The 19,733-nt window shown below is 39.4% G+C and overlaps 1 protein-coding gene across 6 annotated transcripts in view; it reads right to left on the bottom strand.

The window, feature by feature from the left end:
• The window catches only part of LOC138757507 (RELT-like protein 1), a 279,768-nt gene that overhangs the window by 202,882 nt on the left and 57,153 nt on the right, over positions 1–19,733 (bottom strand). For all 6 annotated transcript variants that reach the window (XM_069924976.1, XM_069924978.1, XM_069924977.1 and 3 more), the window contains one exon: positions 7,367–7,563. In XM_069924976.1, coding sequence (XP_069781077.1) covers positions 7,367–7,418 — 52 coding nt within the window. In that variant the 5' untranslated portion in view covers positions 7,419–7,563. The remainder of the gene's footprint in view (positions 1–7,366; positions 7,564–19,733) is intronic.

Below are 19,733 nucleotides of genomic sequence, written 5' to 3'. Positions count from 1 at the left end.
GTGAGAGACAGAGCTTACCTTGGCAGGAACTGTGAAGATATGCCACACCAGTGAACTAGCTCTGCAGCATGTGAAAAAATTCAGTGATAGTGGTAAAGCCGGTGAAAATGAAGGCATAGTCGTAACCACAGTGTCTGGACACACACACACACACACACAAATGAAAATTTAGATACAGGAACAATAAAAAGATGGAGAGACATTCAATTGTAAATGATGCGACACTAAGCATGCCCCAAAGCAATACCCATCTTATAGAAAACTCTGTTACAAGTGCAAAGGGAGAATCACTATGCAATGCAATATTTTTCCAAAGTGAAACTAAACAGAAGTAAAAGTTTACACACTATAGAAGACACTGCACAACAGTGGTTCTCAACCTTTTTCTTTCCATTCACATATCACTTTAAGTATTCCCTGTGCTATAGGTACTCTGTGATTAGTGAGGGTTTGCTTAAGGTGGTATGTGGGTGGAAAGAAAAAGGTTGAAAACCACTATTATAATCATACCTAATTAACTCGTTATGTGCACAGTTTCATAACTCCAAAGCAAATATTTCTCAAGCAAATATTTCAATAACAATTGGGTCCAGAGCAGTGATTCACATACCACCTTAAACAATCCCTTACTAATCACAGAGCACCAAAGGCATAGGGATTACTTAAAGTTGGATGTGGGTGGAAACAAAAAGGTTGAGAGCCACTGCTGTGCACACTATAGAAGAAAAGTACTCTCAGAAATACACTTTTCATAAGCATCATGGTGCAGGAAGTGAACAGTGTCGAGCAAGATAAATGGACTATATCATTGCATACAAATGGAATAAATACTCCTTTCATGTTAGACACCAAAGCAAAGGTCAATTTGATCTGTGAGGATGACATCAGGGCAATGAAGATAAAGCCATACATCCATGCAAATCCTGTACTGCTTTCTTTGGCTTGGCTTCACGGATGAAGATTTATGGAGGGGTAATGTCCACGTCAGCTGCAGGCTCGTTTGTGGCTGACAAGTCCAATGCGGGACAGGCAGACACGGTTGCAGCGGTTGCAAGGGAAAATTGGTTGGTTGGGGTTGGGTGTTGGATTTTTCCTCCTTTGTCTTTTGACAGTGAAGTGGGCTCTGCAGTCTTCTTCAAAGGAGGTTGCTGCCCACCGAACTGTGAGGCGCCAAGATGCATGGTTTGAGGCGATATCAGCACACTGGCGGTGGTCAATGTGGCAGGCACCAAGAGCTTTCTTTAGGCAGTCCTTGTACCTCTTCTTTGGTGCACCTCTGTCTCGGTGGCCAGTGGAGAGCTGGCCATATAACACGATCTTGGGAAGGCGATGGTCCTCCATTCTGGAGACGTGACCTACCCAGCGCAGTTTGATCTTCAGCAGCGTGGATTCGATGCTGTCGGCCTCTGCCATCTCGAGTAATTCATGACAGAGAATCGACAAGAAAAGTACATGTAAATGCAAGGTGAAAGTAAAAGATAAAGAGCACCATTTCAGGTTCACAGTAGCCCCGGATGGGCATTATTCACTGCTTGGTGACAAAGCATGTGAAAACTTATACTTAGACAATAGGGTGTACCACATTAACAGTGACCATGCACAGAACAGCAAAAAAGAAATACTGGATCAATTTCCAGACATCTTCAAGGGATTTGGAGTTCTACCATTCACCTATAAGATACAGTTAAAAGAGGACTCAGAGCCAGTAGTGTATGCCCCGAGACAGTTTCCAATGCCACTAAAAGAAAAGCTCAAGCAGGAACTCAACCGACTGATGGCAATAGGGGTGCATGGACCCAAAAGACCCAAAATATTATCAGATTCCAACCAGGGATGAAATTACAAGTTTAATGGCCAGTGAAAAGTTTTTTCACTTATGGTGCTACCACTATATGTATGTGCTGTTGAACTGGCCCGTCCCCTGAACCTGTGACTCCTCCCTCCCAGATATCCCCATAAACGCTGTTACGCCAAAACCCCTCCCTTTGTAACTGCCTTGGAACCGGGCCAGCAATATACAAGCTGTGCTGACATTTTAAGGTGATAAAGCCTATTAATCACAATTCTCTGTCTGGTTGTGGTTGATTATGGATGTATCCCAGGGCTTCTGGCAAATAAAACTGCACTAAGATAGCACAAAATACTGTACACTTAAGGCATCATTTGGCAGATACTCTAGTCTAAGGATGCCTTTTGGAATTTCCTCAGCTCCAGAAATGTTCCACAGGACAATGGAGCACATCATAGAAGGCATAAATGGGGCATGTATGTACTTAGATAACATGGTCCTATGAGGATCCACACAAAACAACACAACGAAAGGCTCATCAAAGTGCTACAACACATCCAGAAGTATGGATTAAAGTTAAACAGAGCAAAATATTAGTTTGGTGTGAAGGAAATCACCCTTTTGGGAAACTGTCAGAGTCAGGTGTGGAGCCAGGCAAGAGCAAGGTGAAAGCAATTTTAGAGATGCCCAGACCTATTGACAAAAAAGGAATATTGAGAGTGCTGGGAATGATCAATTTTATTGGTAAATTCATACCAAGCCTGATTTCAAAAATAATGTATCTCAAGATGTTGTTATAGGATAAATGTGAATTCAAGTGGACAGACCATGAGGAAGAATGGGGATGGCTGAGGACAATTCTAACTTCAGAACTAGTTCTTTTGAAATTCTTTGACGTATCCAGAAAGTCTAAAATATCCACAAACACTTCAAAAGATGGAATAGGTGCTGTACTACTTCAGGCTATCGAAGAAGATTAGAGGCTAGTAGCATATGCATCAAGGATGATGACAACATCTGTATGCACAGATCGAAAAAGAGTGTCTAGGTCAGTGGTTCTCAACCTTTTTCTTTCCACACACATACCACTTTAAGAATTCCCTATGCCATCGGTACTCTGTGATTAGTAAAGGATTGCTTAAGGTGGTTTGTGAGTGGAAAGGAAAGGTTGAGGATCACTGCTCAAGACCCAATTGTTACTGAAATATTTAGCTTGAGAAAAATTGTCATTGGCCCATTTACTTTGGAGTTATGAAACCGTGCACATAACAAGTCAATTAGGTATGATTAAAATAGTGGTTTTCAAACTTTTTCTTTCCACCCACGTACCACCTTAAGCAATGGCATAGGGAATACTTAAAGTGGTATGTGAATGGGAAAAAAAAGGTTGAGAACCACTGGTCTAGGTCTTGCATATGGACTCAATAAATTCCACAGTTATGTATATGTTCTACCAACATTCATGGCAGAGACAGGCCACAAGCCATTAATAGCAATAATCAAAATAAATCTTAGTGAAATGTCACTGAGAATCCAAAGACTGATGATAAAGCTACAATGCTATGACTTTGAATTGGTGATCACACTAAGGAAACTTATTGTGCTAGCTGATGCATTATCTAAGGCAATGACGCAGAGTGAAGCATACAATGAGAGTTCCACAGAGACAGATATGAATCTAATTACTGAATTTCTTCCTGTATCTGACATTATACCCAAGCAGACTGGAGCTGAAACAGAAAAGGACACAGTTCTACAGAAGGTCATCAAGAATTTGAATGAAGGATGACCTAAAGGTGAATGTCAGCCAAACTACATAAGAGTTGAGCTGAGTGTTGTCAATGAGCTTCTACTCAGACAGAACGGAATTGTCATTCCTCAATCACTGCGACAAGTTGCTAAAAAGGGTGCACAAGGGGCACCTTGGAATTTACAAATGCAAGAGGAGGGCCAGAACTGCTGTTAATTGGCCAGGGATAAATACTGACATTGACAGAATGGTTTCAAGCTGTGAGACCTGTTTGAAACATCACGCAAAGTAGACAAGGGAACCCATGATAATAACCGATGTACCAGCAGAACCATGGAAGAAAATTTGGACTGATCTGTTCCACATGGATGGAAAGAATTACTTGCAGGATATTGATTAACTATTCAGAGATTGTGTTGCTTCCTAGCATGTCTGCTGCTTGTTTGTATCCAATATATGAAATTGATCTTTGCAAAACATGGAAGTTCTCAAATTGTCTACAGCAACAATGGACCATGCTAGAGTTGTAGAGAATTCTAGAACTTTGCAGAAGATTATGATTTCTGACATGTGATTTCAATTTCTCTGCATCCACAGTCAAATGGCAACTTGAACATGGCATGTCACCCGCTGAGTTTCTGATGGTACTTAGACTATGCACCACACTTACCTACTCTGCAGACCCAAACAAGAACTGGGATATTGAACAGAAACAACTGTCTGCAAGGGTGACAAGTTAGTGAGAAGCTTAGGGCCACTGGCACAACATGACACAGTGATTCTCAGAGATTCCAACACTTGGGACAAAAAGGCTACTGTTCTGTGAGAAGTAAATCTGTCAGAACAGAGGAGGGTCAAATACTGAGAAGGAATCAAAGGAGCCTGCTGAAAACACCAGAGATACTGCAGGAACAGATAAATGCAGGGGATTCAGCCTGCACAGAAACAGAGGAAACACCACCAGTGCTAGACTGTAGTGGACCAGTAGAACTGACACAAGCACCTGTCTGTATTAAGAAGATCCACATGAGTTGTCAAAACTCCTGACAGACTGAATCTCTAAAAGAAAAAGAACTGCACACTTAAATGTTTGTGCTGCTGTTCTCATGTTATGTTTGTGTTGAACTTTAAATTGAAAGAATATTGTATTAATGTGTCATGTTTGATTAAACATCTCAAGGAAAGGGGATGTAGTGATAGACTGCTACCATCAGGAGTCAGAGACGGAGTGTGTGGCATCTGGGGAATGTCTTATCTTGGAAATTCTGTTGCATTTTGGGTAGATTCAAGATGGATGCTTCCACATGAGGTCTCGCATGTGTATGTTCTGTCCTTAGTGTTGTTTACTTAATTAATAAATCTAGTTGTTTTAAAAATAATCCTTTTCTTTATTGTAATAAAAGAAACATCGCAGGGCTCATTAATCCAGAAGGTATCCAAGTGTACCATATTATACAATATCTTGTCCCACTGTTTCCATCTTTACTTTTCCTACTCCTATCATTAATTTTATCTTCTCTAACTTTTCTTACCCCCCCCCCCTTCCCCCGCATTTCCTTTCATATCTGTTCAATACTCTGTCACCTTTGGCTGCTCCCCAAGTTATCTTCCATTTTATACATAAAATCACTCCTTCTCTTTAGTCTGATAAAGTGTGACTGAAGATTTCCACCTAGGGATGCTGTCTGACCCACTGAGTTCCTTTAAAAATTCTTTATTAGCTCAAGATTTCATCAATTGCAGTCCTTGTGTTTTTGAAACCATGTTATTTCCTGCATTTTTGGCAGCATTACTTGTTACCTGGAAAAATTTGCACCCATATGGTAATTCAATTAATTTTACACTATATATGTAGAATATATGATTGATGTATCTGATATATCGATAGCTTTTAATTTCCATGTTATGCTTACTTTCTCTTCTCTAAGAAGACATGCCAATCTTGGGCTCAGCTTTAATTAATAAAAACAATAGTGTATGCCTACTGGTGAGCTGAGCATCGTCACACTATGTTTCTGTTCAGGTTCTGTGAGTTGGTATTAACAGATCTGCTGCTTCTCTAAGGAAACCAGAAATCTGACATAACAACCTACAGACAACCATGTAACTTCAGTGTTTGAGTTTACGGGTGTGAACTGCATTTCTCTGTCTGTGGTTAAACTATCTAGAGTGGGTGCAGAAAAAATTCAGAGGTTATCATCTGAATTGGAGGGTTTGTGTTATAAGGAGGATTGGAAAGGCTGGAATTCTGAAAGCTATAAAGGCTGAGAGGTGACACAATAAAGGTATATAAAATTATGAGAGGCATAGATGGGAACTGATAGTCAGTGCCTGATGCCTAAAAGTAGAAGGCATATGTTTAAGGTGAGAGGGCAAGGTTTGAAGGGGATATATGGACTACATTATTAAATAAAGGATAAGTTAGTATCTGAAATGAACTACCAGATGAACTGGTTGAGGCAGGAACATTAACAACATTCAAGAAGTGAGAAATGCATCAGGGTAAATGGAAATAATGCAAGCAAGTGGAAATAATGTAGATGGGCTTCAGGTCAACATAGGGCTGAAGGGCCAGTTTCTGTGAACAACTCTTTGACTTGATGTTTTGCAATCAGCTTGTATTTATGACTCCTAGTTTTATAAATTCTAGTAGAGGAAACATTTCCGTCTACAGTAAAAACACAATGCTAGCAAAACTCAGCAGGTCAAACCGTGTGCTTTATTTAGCAAAGAGAAAGTTTCAGGCTTGAGCCCTTCAAAAATTTAGTTAAGTAACTTTATTTTTGCTAAATAAACTACACAGTTTGAGCTGCTGAGTTTCTCCAGCATTGTGTTTTTACTTCAATCATACTGCCTGGAAAAACCCAACACCCAACCCCAACCAACCAATTTTCCCCTGCAACCGCTGCAACCGTGTCTGCCTGTCCCGCATCGGACTTGTCAGCCACAAACGAGCCTGCAGGTGACGTGGACATTTACCCCCTCCATAAATCTTCGTCCACGAAGCCAAGCCAAAGAAGACTGCCTGCAGACTTTCATGTTTTACCTTCATCTCTGTCTACCATATTTGCTTAACTAAGAATTTTGTTGAATTGCTGTTGATATGTCAATCAACTCAGAATTCTGAAAGTGATCATTGTGCCTTGTGGATTGGGTAGATTCATTACCATTGATGTCATGTCATGTTTAAATTTAGAGATTAGATGCTTAATCTCTGATTTGAATTTAACTTTTCAAACACTGTGGGGTTCCTTTTTAAATTATTTCCATAATCTTTGATTTGATATGAATTTAAAGGTGTTGACTAATAAGTTATTTTATTACTTGGATAAGAACTTTTTTCCCTTCTTTTTGCCAACAACTTCTTTCTTGGAAGTGGGTTTAGATTTTCTTTTTTTTCTAATAAAATATTAGTATAATATAGTATAATATAATCTGCTGTTTGAGAATGCGGGATACCTTGGAGGTAAAGCTATGATTTAAATGTAATGTATGTATTTTTTTTACTTTAGCATGTATCCTTACATACTCTGTTTTTCAAAGTGGAATTTCAATTTTAATGTCAAAAAAAAATTGAAAAAGAAAGATTCATTACAATGATAACAACACCATGTGTAAAATAATCTGAATCTTAACTGGAAAGGAAGTATCAGCAGTTGCACGGTAACGTACAACAGAAAGTTGTGAGGCATTAAAAACTGACACAATAAAGGTGAAAGTAACCTCTACAATTTTAAGATTATTTCTTCAAAGAACGTGCAAAATGGTCCAGTAACTTAATTTTTGAAATTATTAAGATAACACATGACGGAGGGCCTCTTACTCACCTATCTCCTTGGATGCTACTGCCATTGTTTCTGCAATGCCATCTTCACCCATTGACAAGCACCCAAAAATTCTTCTGATTTTAGATAGCGTATACCATACATCAGTGATGAAAAGAAGATCGCATCCATCTTTAATTAGCACTTTCTCTGCTATTCATGTTTTTGTTCCATCCATGTATTCTGTTGACATTTATTCCCTGAGACCAAATACAAAATAAACAACAATTATGTATAATTTCATTGTTGATGATTCTTTACAATTCATTTTATTTTTTCACAAAAAGTACAAATCTTTGTTGGATCTTTGGCTTTAAATGGAGTCAAAAGGATCCATTTGAGTGTTTGCAATTGATGCAGTGTATTTTTCACCCCTTTTTAGTGTGTTTACTGCACCCCCATCTGCTCACATATAACCCTGGTTTCCCACCTAAACCCAGAACCCTTTCGAGGACTACTATGAAACCCTAGCCATAGTTATAAGCTAATAAAAGCATTTGTTCTCCCTTGTGAGAGCTTTTATGCACGCTACAAGTTCCAACTCACATTAAGCCCTGCCTCTCTCAATCACTTCTTGGGTTCAGTTCAGCCTCGTTCGTTTAGGAATCTGTGACCAGTGGCCCAATTTCTTACTAGTTATTATTTCTTGATGGTAAACATGAATGATTAATTTTCCATGGAATGCATAGGATTGTGTACAAAATATTAAAATAATTTGTGATGGTTTGATTATTTTCAGCTGAATAGAATCAGCATCATTTGTAATCAAAACTCAACTTAATACATTTGAGGAATATGCATTTGTTTTCTCAGATTATGAGAATATTAAACAGGTTTTAAGCAGAATATATAAAGATAGCTAGTAAACTTACTTAATATGACAGTTACTTTTCGCGTCATGTGCTTAAAGCAATGATGTTGGACAGTATTTTATAATTGTTTCATCTTCTGCAAAACTCAAGCAGTTTATTTAGGGTTGGAGTTTTGAACTCAAACGATCTTTAATGGAAATTAGCAAAAATTTGATACTAACATAATTATTTCTGTTATACTTCAATAAAATTTCCCACTGTTTATGGATTTGTAAATAACTGGCACCTTGAACAATATTTCAATCCAATGTACTTCTTATGGGAACCACTTTTAAAAGTTAATCTGTCCAGTTATTGAATACCCTGCTCTATAAACAAATCCAAGATTGAAGAAACTTATAGATTTAGACTACAGTATATTTTCAGGTTAATTTCCTATTCTGAATTCTGGTAAAATGCTGAAAATTGATACCAATATGATAAAAGTTGGATGATTTTGATAACAACAGCTAACTGATCTACTAGATTTGCTTTCTCAGGCAGTGAAGGTGAAAATGACCAATGTTGCTGAACCTTAAGAATTTATTTACAAAACAGTTTTGAATTTAACTGTTCTGATTATTTTTAAATTATCTTTGATTTAAATAAACTTTGATTTGATTTTAGATTTCCTGTTTAGAACCATAAGATTTCACTACATTCATCCATCAAGTATTCCTCTGTAGCTAAACAGAGTCGGGAAGAACAAGACCAGTAACTAGTGGGCTCGTTAGCACCAGAAACAACGTCATGACGTTACCCCACATGCATGTGGACCCAACCTGGCCAGCAGAAAAGACGATTCTGGCCATGCCTCTTGATGCGGCTAATCCGCTACCGCGACCAAAAGATGGGGAGCTGGTTCGCCTGCCGTCAGTGATGTGCACTGCCACACCACCAGCATAAATACATTCTGATCACAGGGCAAGTCATCCTTATTCAAGACACTTGCAGACAAGCCTGCAGCATATTAGCACTTTAACTCAAGGTAAACCAACATCAAAGAGGTTAAGTGGCTGTTGTAGTTGTCACACATTGAATAAATTTACTGTTCTAGTATGGCATAAGAAACAGAGAACATGCTATAATTGAGTAATCTGTAAAATAACTCATTCATACAGAGATAAACAAGTCAAAGTCAAGAATACAATTTAGTTGTATGCATTCTCTGCTAATTCCAGGACTGTCCAAAAGATATGGGAACTGCTCAGCAGATTGGAAAATATCTGCATAAGTATAATAACAAATGCTTTGGTTAAATACCTTGCATCAAAACTAGTGTTCATGAAAGAAGTTGCTGATAATCTTAGCATTTTTCCATCACAACATTTGTGAAAACTGATGACAAAGACTAATTAAATCAAGCAATTCATGGATGTGAAAAGGTTTCTATGATTAGGCAAGTCAGAGCCAGGCTTTTTGGTGCTGTTTCTTCAGAACTAATTAATTGTTAGATAGGGTATTCCCCCTCCTTGAGATCTGCATTCCCTCCTGATGTCAGAGGGGATATTCCCTCAGTGCTCTGATCTTGGCTTTGGCACTACAGCTAAAGTGTCAGTTCTTGGAACACACAATTTTATTTTATTTTTCTTGCAGATTCCTTTTTGAGTATTGCAATATGTTCTTTCTCCTCCAGAGGTAGTTTTGAACTTTATTTTGTCAAGGCTATCTGTCACAAAAACTGAGTTTTACTGGTTTGCAAGTTGGTTATGAGATTATATTTGTTTCTAATAATCAGTACCTTCTCTGCTCTAATCAATGCATTATGATATATTCTTCTATTGACTTGAAGATTGTGAATATTCCAGTCCAGATCACTCCCTTGTCCTTCCATATCACCATATTCCTTTTGCTTTCAGCTCTACCATTTAGTTTTGTGGGGTGAGAAATAACTGTGAATAATTTTTATTGATGTTGAATGGATGTCAAACACCAACGAGCACCAGACTTGACGTAGTGAGATCAAGTTCCAGTAACAAAATACAAGACACTGGATATCTCAGCTCCATTGGAAAGGAGTGTCATCAAGAAGGGAATTTTATTTTGTTTCTCTGTTATTGTTATTGTTGTGTATGAAGGAAACTCGGCCTCCCTGTGAGTCTGGAATATGTGTATTGTGGGTGGTCATGTGTCTTCCCTGTCTGAAACTTATTCAGAAGTCACGTCACCTGTCAATCAAGGTTGGACTCCAGCCACCCATTGGACTCTTGCCACTGGCTAATGTAAATCATCGTGGGTCATTATTGCCTAGAAGCACAGCTCTATATACAATACCAATGCACAGCACATTCTGTCTCTCTGCCTCGTGGTCTAAGCCCCAGATATTGCCCCTTGCCAGGTTGCAACTATGGACATCGCTTCAGTGTGCACTGAACTGAAGCTGAGCCATAGTATTGGAATAGATCAATACTTGAAGAGAGCCACCCCCCATTGATAAGGGAACTGGATGTGTGTAAGAGACCCTGTTTGGAGTGTGTGACCACGTCAAGTATAGGTTCACTATTGTCAGAGTCCAAAGTAGGTCTGAGGTGAATATCATTGCTTAATTGAAATAGTAATGGATTATCATTTAACATTCGCCCATTTATCTCCCACGTGTTAATTAAAGTTACACGTGATTGTAACAAATGTCCAGACTAGTCTCTCTGTGAAGCCACCAAACCTGATACTCATCCCAACACAACAGATGTCAAAATATTTCACTGGATAAACCTTGATGTTGAAGCCCTGCTCAGCTACTACATTATTAACTTAGGAGATTCCTGTGGTGTTCCAGCTCATCCAAGTGGGTTGAAATATATGTTCATAGATTTCATGTTGAGAATTTCCAGTCAGATCTGTCAAGGCCACACATGTTTTATGACAAAACTATAGATTAATGATGAGTTTTATTCATTTTATAAGAAATTATATACTTCTGAGGAAAAACAGGAGAACGGTTCAATTGACTCTTTTTTATCGGTGTTGAAATTACCGGTACTAGGAGAAGAAGACATATTGGAGCGGGAGGCTCCTTTTATTGATTTAGAAATTAAATCGGCTATGTTGGAAATGCCGATGGTTTTCGGTTGAATTTTATAAGGTATTTTATGATGATTTATCTAGTGTTTGGAGATGTGTTACGACAGATTAAGGAACATTATGATTTACCTGAATCATGCTCTAGTGCCTTAATTACTGTAATTCCTATGAAGGATAGAGACCCATTAAAGGTGTCTTCATATAGACCAATTTCTTTGTTGAATGTAGAGTATAAAATAATAGCCAAAGTATTAGCGAATCGATTGATCAATATGTATCAATTTAGGTAAAAATTTAGCCAAACAGGTTTTATAAAGAATAAGTATGCTTCAGATAATATTCTCTGAGTAATTAGTTTGATTAATAAACATCAACAGTGCCCCGACCATCCAATGGTGATATCTCTTGATGCAGAAAAGGCTTTTGACAGACTTGAGTGGAACTTTTTATTTAAAGTTTTAGAGAAATTTAACTTTGGTCCTTCTTTTATTGGTTGGATTAAAGCTTTATACAATAAACCAATAGCCAGGGTATTGACAAATGCCCAGATCTTGAAATCTTTTAGATTAACTCGTTCAACTCGACAAGGTTTGTCACATTTGTGGCCCGAAATGTGAAGTTAATAAAACATTAAACACAAGTTTTATCAGGTAAACTTCTCAGTGTCTTTTTATTTTCCCGTTTTCCTTTGTTCTCCTGCTTGTGTTCTTATCTCTCTCTCATACCACGTGACTTCCGGTATATCTCATACATATTCATTATCATGACAAGGTTGTCCTTTGTCTCCAGCTTTGTTTGCATTAGCAATTGAACCTTTAGCACAGTTGATACGACAAAATACACAGATACAAGGTATGAAAGTTTTAGATGAGGAGTATAAAATTAATCTATTTGCTGATGATGTATTGATGTATTTAACAAAACCAGCTCGTCATTTTTACATTTGAAGGAATGTTTAACACAATATGGATCTTTGTCTGGATATAAAGTTAACTTGGAAAAAAGTGAAATTTTACCGATAGGTGAAGGAAATTATTCAGTTTATAAGAATATTATTAATCTGAAGTGGACTGATTGAATTAAATATTTGGGTATAAATGTGGATGTTGATTATCAATCTTTATATAAATTATGTACCATTAATGAAAAAGATTAAAGCTGATTTGATTAAGTGGAAGGATCTTCCTATAAATTTAATTGGAAGAATAAATACAATTAAAATGAATATTTTTCCACATATACAATATTTGTTTCAATTAATTCTGTGCTTACTTAATAAGAATTTTTTTCAAGATTTAAATAAAATGGTTAGGGAATTTTTATGGAAGGGTAAATTTCCGAGAGTAGCTTTGAATAAGTTAACCTGGAAATGCATTAGGGGAATTAAGCTTACCACATTTTCAAAATTATTATGAGGCAGCTCAATTTAAATTTATTAGTTTATTAATGGTCTTGGAACGGTCCCCAAGTTGGGCTAAAATTGAGATGGCAAATATTTCTGAATTTGAAACACATCAATTTTTGTTTCGGTGGAACTTAAGTTAATTACAACAATATAATGTGCCTATACTAAAACATTTATTGAAGTTATGGATGAGGTAAAATAGAATGATAGGTTCCAAGGGTAAATTATTGACTTTAACACTGTTATATAATAACCAACTTATTCCTTTTTCAATGTATAATCAATACTTATTACATTGGAAATGTAAAGGTATAAAAAACTTGGGGTATTGTTTTAAAGGTCAATTTTTATCTTTTAATCAAATGAGGGAAGATTTTGGTATTAATGAGAATTCTTTATTTGTTTATTATAAACTTCGATCTCTAGTAAAACAAATATTTGGTAGAAACATGATTTTACCTGATTTGACTAAATTTGAATCTCTTCTTGTGATTGCACTAAAGAAGGGATATATTTCATTGATGTACCAAATATTACAGGAAAGTATGGAAAAAAAGGGATGGGATAGATCTAAGATCAAATGGGAAAAGGATATTAATCTTATTTTTTCCGAGGATGACTGGTTAGATATCTGCCATGATCATGTTACTAGATTGATAAATGTTCATTATGCAATGGTTAATTACAATTTTTTACATCAATTGTATTCAACACCTGAAAAGTTTAAAAAAAATATGGTTTTAGTGAATCAGATTTTTGCTTTAGGTGTGGTAATTTGGTTGGAACTTTTTTTCATGCTGTTTGGTTATGTGTACATATATAATCTTTTTGGAAAGCAATTCAATTGTTTTTGGAACATTTGTATAAGATTAAAATAGAGGGTTGGTGCGAGGACGCAGCCTTGCTTCACGCCGTTGTCAATGGAGAAGGTTTCAGAGAGCTCGTTGCTGTATCTGTCCCAACCTTGTTGGTTTTCGTGCAGTTGGATAACCATGTTGAGGAACTTAGGGGGGCATCTGAGGCGCTCTAGTATTTGCCGAAGCCCTTTCCTGTTCACGGTGTCAAAGGCTTTGGTGAGGTCAACAAAGATGATGTAGAGTCCTTTGTTTTGTTCTCTGCACTTTTCTTGGAGCTGTTTGAGGGCAAAGACCATGTCAGTAGTTCCTCTGTTTGCGCGAAAGCCACACTGTGATTCTGGGAGGACATTTTCGGCGAAACTAGGTATTATTCTATTAAGGAGAATCCTAGCAAAGATTTTGCCTGCAATGGAGAGCAGCGTGATTCCCCTGTAGTTTGACCAGTCTGATTTCTCGCCTTTGTTTTTGTACAGGGTGATGATGACGGCATCACGAAGGTCCTGAGGCAGCTTTCCTTGGTCCCAGCAGAGCATGAAAAACTCATGCAGTTTGGTATGCAGAGTTTTGCCGCCAGCCTTCCAGACCTCTGGGGGATTCCATCCATACCTGCTGCTTTGCCACTTTTCAGTTGTTCAATTGCCTTATATGTCTCTTCCCGGATAAGGACCTCATCCAGCTCTAGACTCAAGGGTTGTTGAGGGAGCTGGAGTAGGGCGGATTCTTGGACTGAGTGGTTGGCACTGAAAAGGGATTGGAAGTGTTCTGACCATCAATTGAGAATGGAGATCTTGTCTCTGAGGAGGACTTCGCTGTCTGAGCTGCGCAGAGGGCTTTGGACTTGGGGTGAGGGGCCGTACACCACCTTTAGTGTCTCATAAAAACCCCTGAAGTCGCCAATGTTGGCGCTAAGCTGGGTTTGTTTGGCGAGGCTAGTCCACCACTCATTTTGGATCTCCCGGAGTTTGCGCTGAAGATGGCTGCATGCGAGACGGAAGGCTTGTTTTTTCTCTGTCGCTTCTTTGCCAGCAGCTCCTGGATTTCCTGGTTGTTTTCGTCAAACCAGTTCTTGTTTTTCCTGGAGGAGAAACCCAGTACCTCTTCAGTGGATTGGAGTATGGCCGTTTTCAGCTGATCCCAGAGGGTTTCAGACCTCAACAATGAAGACACCGTTTACATGCAGTACCGCACGGATGGCAGTCTTTTCAATCTGAGGCGCCTGCAAGCTCACACCAAGACACAAGAGCAACCTGTCTGTGAACTACTCTTTGCAGATGATGCCACTTTAGTTGCCCATTCAGAGCCAGCTCTCCAGTGCATGACATCCTGTTTTGCAGAAACTGCCAAAATGTTTGCCCTCGAAGTCAGCCTGAAGAAAACTGAGGTGCTCCATCAGCCAGCTCCCCACCATGACTACCAGCCCCCCCCCCCCCACATCTCCATCGGGCACACAGAACTCAAAATGGTCAACCAGTTTACCTACCTCGGCTGCACCATTTCATCTGATGCAAGGATCGACAACAAGATAGACAACAGACTCGCCAAGGCAAATAGCGCCTTTGGAAGACTACACAAAAGAGTCTGGAAAAACAATCACCTGAAGAAACACACAAAGAACAGCATGTACAGAGCTGTTGTCATACCCATGCTCCTGTTCGGCTCCGAATCATGGATCCTCTACCGGCATCACCTACGGCTCCTAGAACGCTTCCATCAGCGCTGTCTCTGTTCCATCCTCAACATTCATTGGAATGACTTCATCATCAACATCGAAGTACTCTACCTGGTAGAGTCCGCAAGCATCGAATCCATGCTGCTGAAGACCCAACTGCGCTGGGTGGGTCATGTCTCCAGAATGGAGGACCATCACCTTCCCAAGATCATGTTATATGGCGAGCTCTCCACTAGCCACCGAGACAGAGGTGCACCAACGAAGAGGTACTAGGACTGCTTAAAGAAATCTCTTGGTGCCTGCCACATTGACCACCGCCAGTGGGCTGATATTGCCTCCAACCGTACATCTTGGTGCCTCATAGTTCGGCGGGCAGCAACCTCCTTTGAAGAAGACCGCAGAGCCCACCTCACTGACAAAAGACAAAGGAGGAAAAACCCTACACCCAACCCCAACCGACCAATTTTCCCTTGCAACCACTACAACCGTGTCTGCTTGTCCCGCATCGGACTTGTCAGTCACCAACGAGCCTGCAGCAGACATGGACATACCCCTCCATAAATCTTCATCCGCAAAGCCAAGCCAAAGAAAGAAAAGATAAGATTAAAATACTTTTAGACCTGACAATATTTTTGTTTGGTAAGTTGAAACCTTTGAAAGATTTAGGACTAGATAAATTTCAGATTGCTTTTGTACATTTAGCTTTATCTGTAGCAAAAAAATGTATAGCAAGTACATGGAAAAATGCTAATGTGATTGATATTAATAGATGACATAATGAGATGAAAACTTCTTTGGTAATGGAAAAAATTACATATGTTTTACATGATAATTATTCTTTTTTTCTTAACAAGTGGTCTTTATTTTTAGAATATTTACATTTAGATTTACCTTGATTAGATTTTAGTAAATATATTTCTGTTTTCTTTTCTCTTTCTTTGGCTTTCCTAAAGAGAGCTGGCTGAGAGGGGGAGGGGGGGTTCTTTTTTTTTCTTTTCTTTTTATAAAGAAAAAAATTTTTGTCGTTCATGATATGTATTTTTCTTATTGTATGTAATAACTTTGTTAAATAAATAAATAAAGTTATCAAAAAACAAAGCTATAACTTTTACCTATCTATTTAAGGGATTAAAATGCCAAATCATACCACAAGCTAGCTCTAAATAAATATATTTGCAATTTCATTGATCATGATTTTGGAAATCACAGGAAAAAGGATGAGGAAATGGTGTAGTATGGGTGTATGTTTTGAAATGTGATACTTAAAAGTGCATCAGCAATGAGCAGTGAGTTTCCAAGAAAATAACCCATTATCTGGGACTCAAGCATCTTCATCACATCTAAAATTTGAAGATAACTGAAGAGACTATCTTCATTAGAATTGTCAAATCTTTCCAACCAACCAGAGGTCTCTTTCACTTGAGAATTAATGTACTTGGAGTCAAGTCTGCAATATCACCTGGCTATGACCACTGTTGTGTCAATAATCTTCACTGGCTTCTGAAAGCTCACCAGTGCCTCCACTTCCTTAAAAATCTGAGGAAATAGGGTGTGTCCCTCAATAGCTTCTGCAGATTGAATATATCCTATCAGGATGCATCACTGCATTGTACATGAACTGCACCACCCAAGAGCATAAAAATTCTGCATTGTTATGAACACAGATCAATCATAGAAACACGTCCCCTCCATCAACTCCATCTACCTTAGTTGTTGTCTGTCTCAGAATTAAAAGACTCATCCCATCCCAGCCACGTGAAATCACGGACTACCCTATTCAAGGACAGTTTATTTCAAGGACTTCTGAGTGAACCTCATTCCAGTAAAATAATGTTGCCTTGTCTCTGTTCCATCTAATCTCTCTGTATCACTCTGCACTCGATACTATGATTTGCTGTTGGACTGCTTGCAAAACAAATCTCACCAACCCTCAGTACATAATCTTGAACTCTGAACTCCAAAACACCAAGTTTAGACCTAATTTCTCTGTGTCAGGTATGGACTTTACATATTCTTCCTGTCCCCACATAGGTTTCCCCATTTACTCCAGTATCTGAGATGCATGGGTTGGTAGGTTTGGTTCTCCACTATAAGTGGTAAAAAATATGAATGAATCAAAAACAAAGTTGTGATTAGTTTAACGAAGTTAGCTACTTGATTCTAAGTGCCTGAAAAGTCTGCTTCTATGCTATATGACTCTCTGACTTGGAGAAAAATAATAAAAATAGCTGCATGCAGATAAATTATTACATCAGAGATGGTTCTGGAGGTGAAATTGAACTATTCAGAAAACAGATGCAGAACACTCAATCACCTTTTATAAAGTAACTGGCAATATTTTAAGATCAAAAAAAAATTGCTGAGCAGTAAGATAGCACCAATTAAGCATGTACCATAAATGAGGGATTAAGGGAAAGCCACTGAAGATATTGCAGATTGGTGCCACGATTGTGGGAAAATAAGTCATTAGAGAGTCCATGCAGAATTACAAAATAACTGCTACACACCCAGTTTCTGATTGATATCCAGGAGGACTCTCATCCAGAAGAGAAATTCACTATTTATTAACCGATTTGAGGGAGCAGAAATGATATTCACCTGCAAATGGATGTGAAAGTCAAATGTGCATACAGCTGGATACCAGGGCATCACTGTTATCTGATAAAGAAGCTCTGAGCAAACCCTGGAGGTGAAGAAATTTCAGAAGTACTTCTGCAGTTAAAACTTCAGCAAGTTAACAAACATCCTTTGCTTTTTGAGATTAGCACAGGCATGAAATGTCCGAAATGCTTCCCACACAACCAATTACTAATAGGACTGTTAATCTTTTGAGGCATCTCTTTGCATCTCTCAGATCACCAAGAGAACTAGTGTCAGACAATCATCCTCAATTTGTTACATCTGAATTTTAATTCTTCCCTAAATAAAAAAGACCTCCATATTTTGTTCCCTCATATCTAGAGTTTCTTCCTTCTTCCCAATAGTCAGCTCAGTTATTTCGATGCCCTATGGAAATCTGTCAAGATTTTTTTTAAAACAGTGAAGCACGATCAATTACATAAAAACTGAAATTGCCGAGACTGAAGGCTTTTATTTACAAGAGACAGACAGCATCTTTGTGTTGGTCACTCATGACCAGGACTCGAAATGGGGGCAGGATTGTGGCATGACAGCCTTTGTGGAGAAGGGGGAGGAGTCACGAGCCAGCCAGTGAGAGCAGGGTCAACCAGGAAAAGTCATGGTATTTACATATGGAAAATACATACAAAAGTGGTTTCACCACATTCACCCCCTATTTTTAAAAGGAAGTTCCCAGGAGGGGGGGGTGGTGGTGTGGTTAATCACCCATCATAAGTTCAGTCTGTCCGGCGGTCCTCTTTAGCATTGAGACTAGTGAGCCCCTGTCCAGGCATCCGTGGTAGTCTCCACCAGTTTTGGGTGGTTCATCTTGGTTGGCCTGGCTAGAGTGCCTGGCTGGGTTGGAAGGGGGGAGGTGGGGGTTTATGTGTTGTCCGTCAGACTGGCTGGAGTGGTGACCATTGGGAAGGTGGGCCCTGGAGAGCTGGGGGAGGGGGTTCCAGATGCTCCCACATGTACCAGGTCCTGGATAGACACTCTGTCCTCGCGCCTATCTGGGAATGCCATGTAGGCATACTGTGGGTTCGCATGGAGAGTTGGACCCTCTCGACCAGGGTTAGATGTCTTCACCTGCCTGAAGAGTAGTACCGGCCCCGGGGACATCAGTCAGGAAGGTAAGGTGGTTCCTGATGCTTATCTCCTGGGGAATGTAAGCAGTCTCTCATGAGGTGTCTTGGTGGCCATACACAGGAGGGACTGGATTGTGTGGAGCACTGTTGGATGAACCTCTTGCCAGTGGGGAACGGGGAGGCCCTTGGACTTTACGGCCCACAGTACTGCCTTCCAGACCGTGCTGTTCTCCCACTCCACCTGGGCATTTCCTTTGGGGTTACAGCTTGTGGTCCAGCTAGAGGTAATGCCCTTGGACAACAAATATTGATGCACCTCATCACTCACGAAGGACAATCCCCTATTGCTGTGGATGTAGTAGGAGTATCTGAAATTGGTGAACAGATTGTTCAGAGCCTTTATGAGCATCATGTCCGGGCAGGGGATGCCAAAGGGCTCATCGATGATGTTGAAGAAGTTCACAGTGCAGTTTGTGGAGGGTAGGAGTACTTTGAAGTCCATGCTTAGACGTTCAAAGGGGTGAGTGGCCTTGATCAGGTGTGACCAGTCAGGCTGGTAGAAGCGCGGCCAGCACTCTGCACAGACACAGCAATTTCTGGTCAGCGTCCTGATGTCCTCACTGGAGTAGGGGAGATTACAGGCGTTGAGGTGAAAAAAAAGGGTGATCCTGGGGTGGCAGAGTTTATTGTGCAGTGCCTACAGGTGATCCACCTGCACCCTACACAAGTCCCCCGAGACAGGGCATCTGAGGCTCGTTGAGTTTTCTGGACCAGTACAGTATGTCATAATTTTAGGTGGAGAGCTCGATTCTCCACCTCAGAATTATATCATTTTTGATTTTACCCCACTGCTCATTGTT

Source organism: Narcine bancroftii, chromosome 3 (genome assembly GCF_036971445.1).
Source record: "Narcine bancroftii isolate sNarBan1 chromosome 3, sNarBan1.hap1, whole genome shotgun sequence".
In the NCBI taxonomy this organism is placed as follows: Eukaryota; Metazoa; Chordata; class Chondrichthyes; order Torpediniformes; family Narcinidae; genus Narcine; species Narcine bancroftii.
The sequence above is the reverse complement of the archived record's forward strand: the minus strand, read 5'-3'. Positions and strand labels throughout refer to the sequence as shown.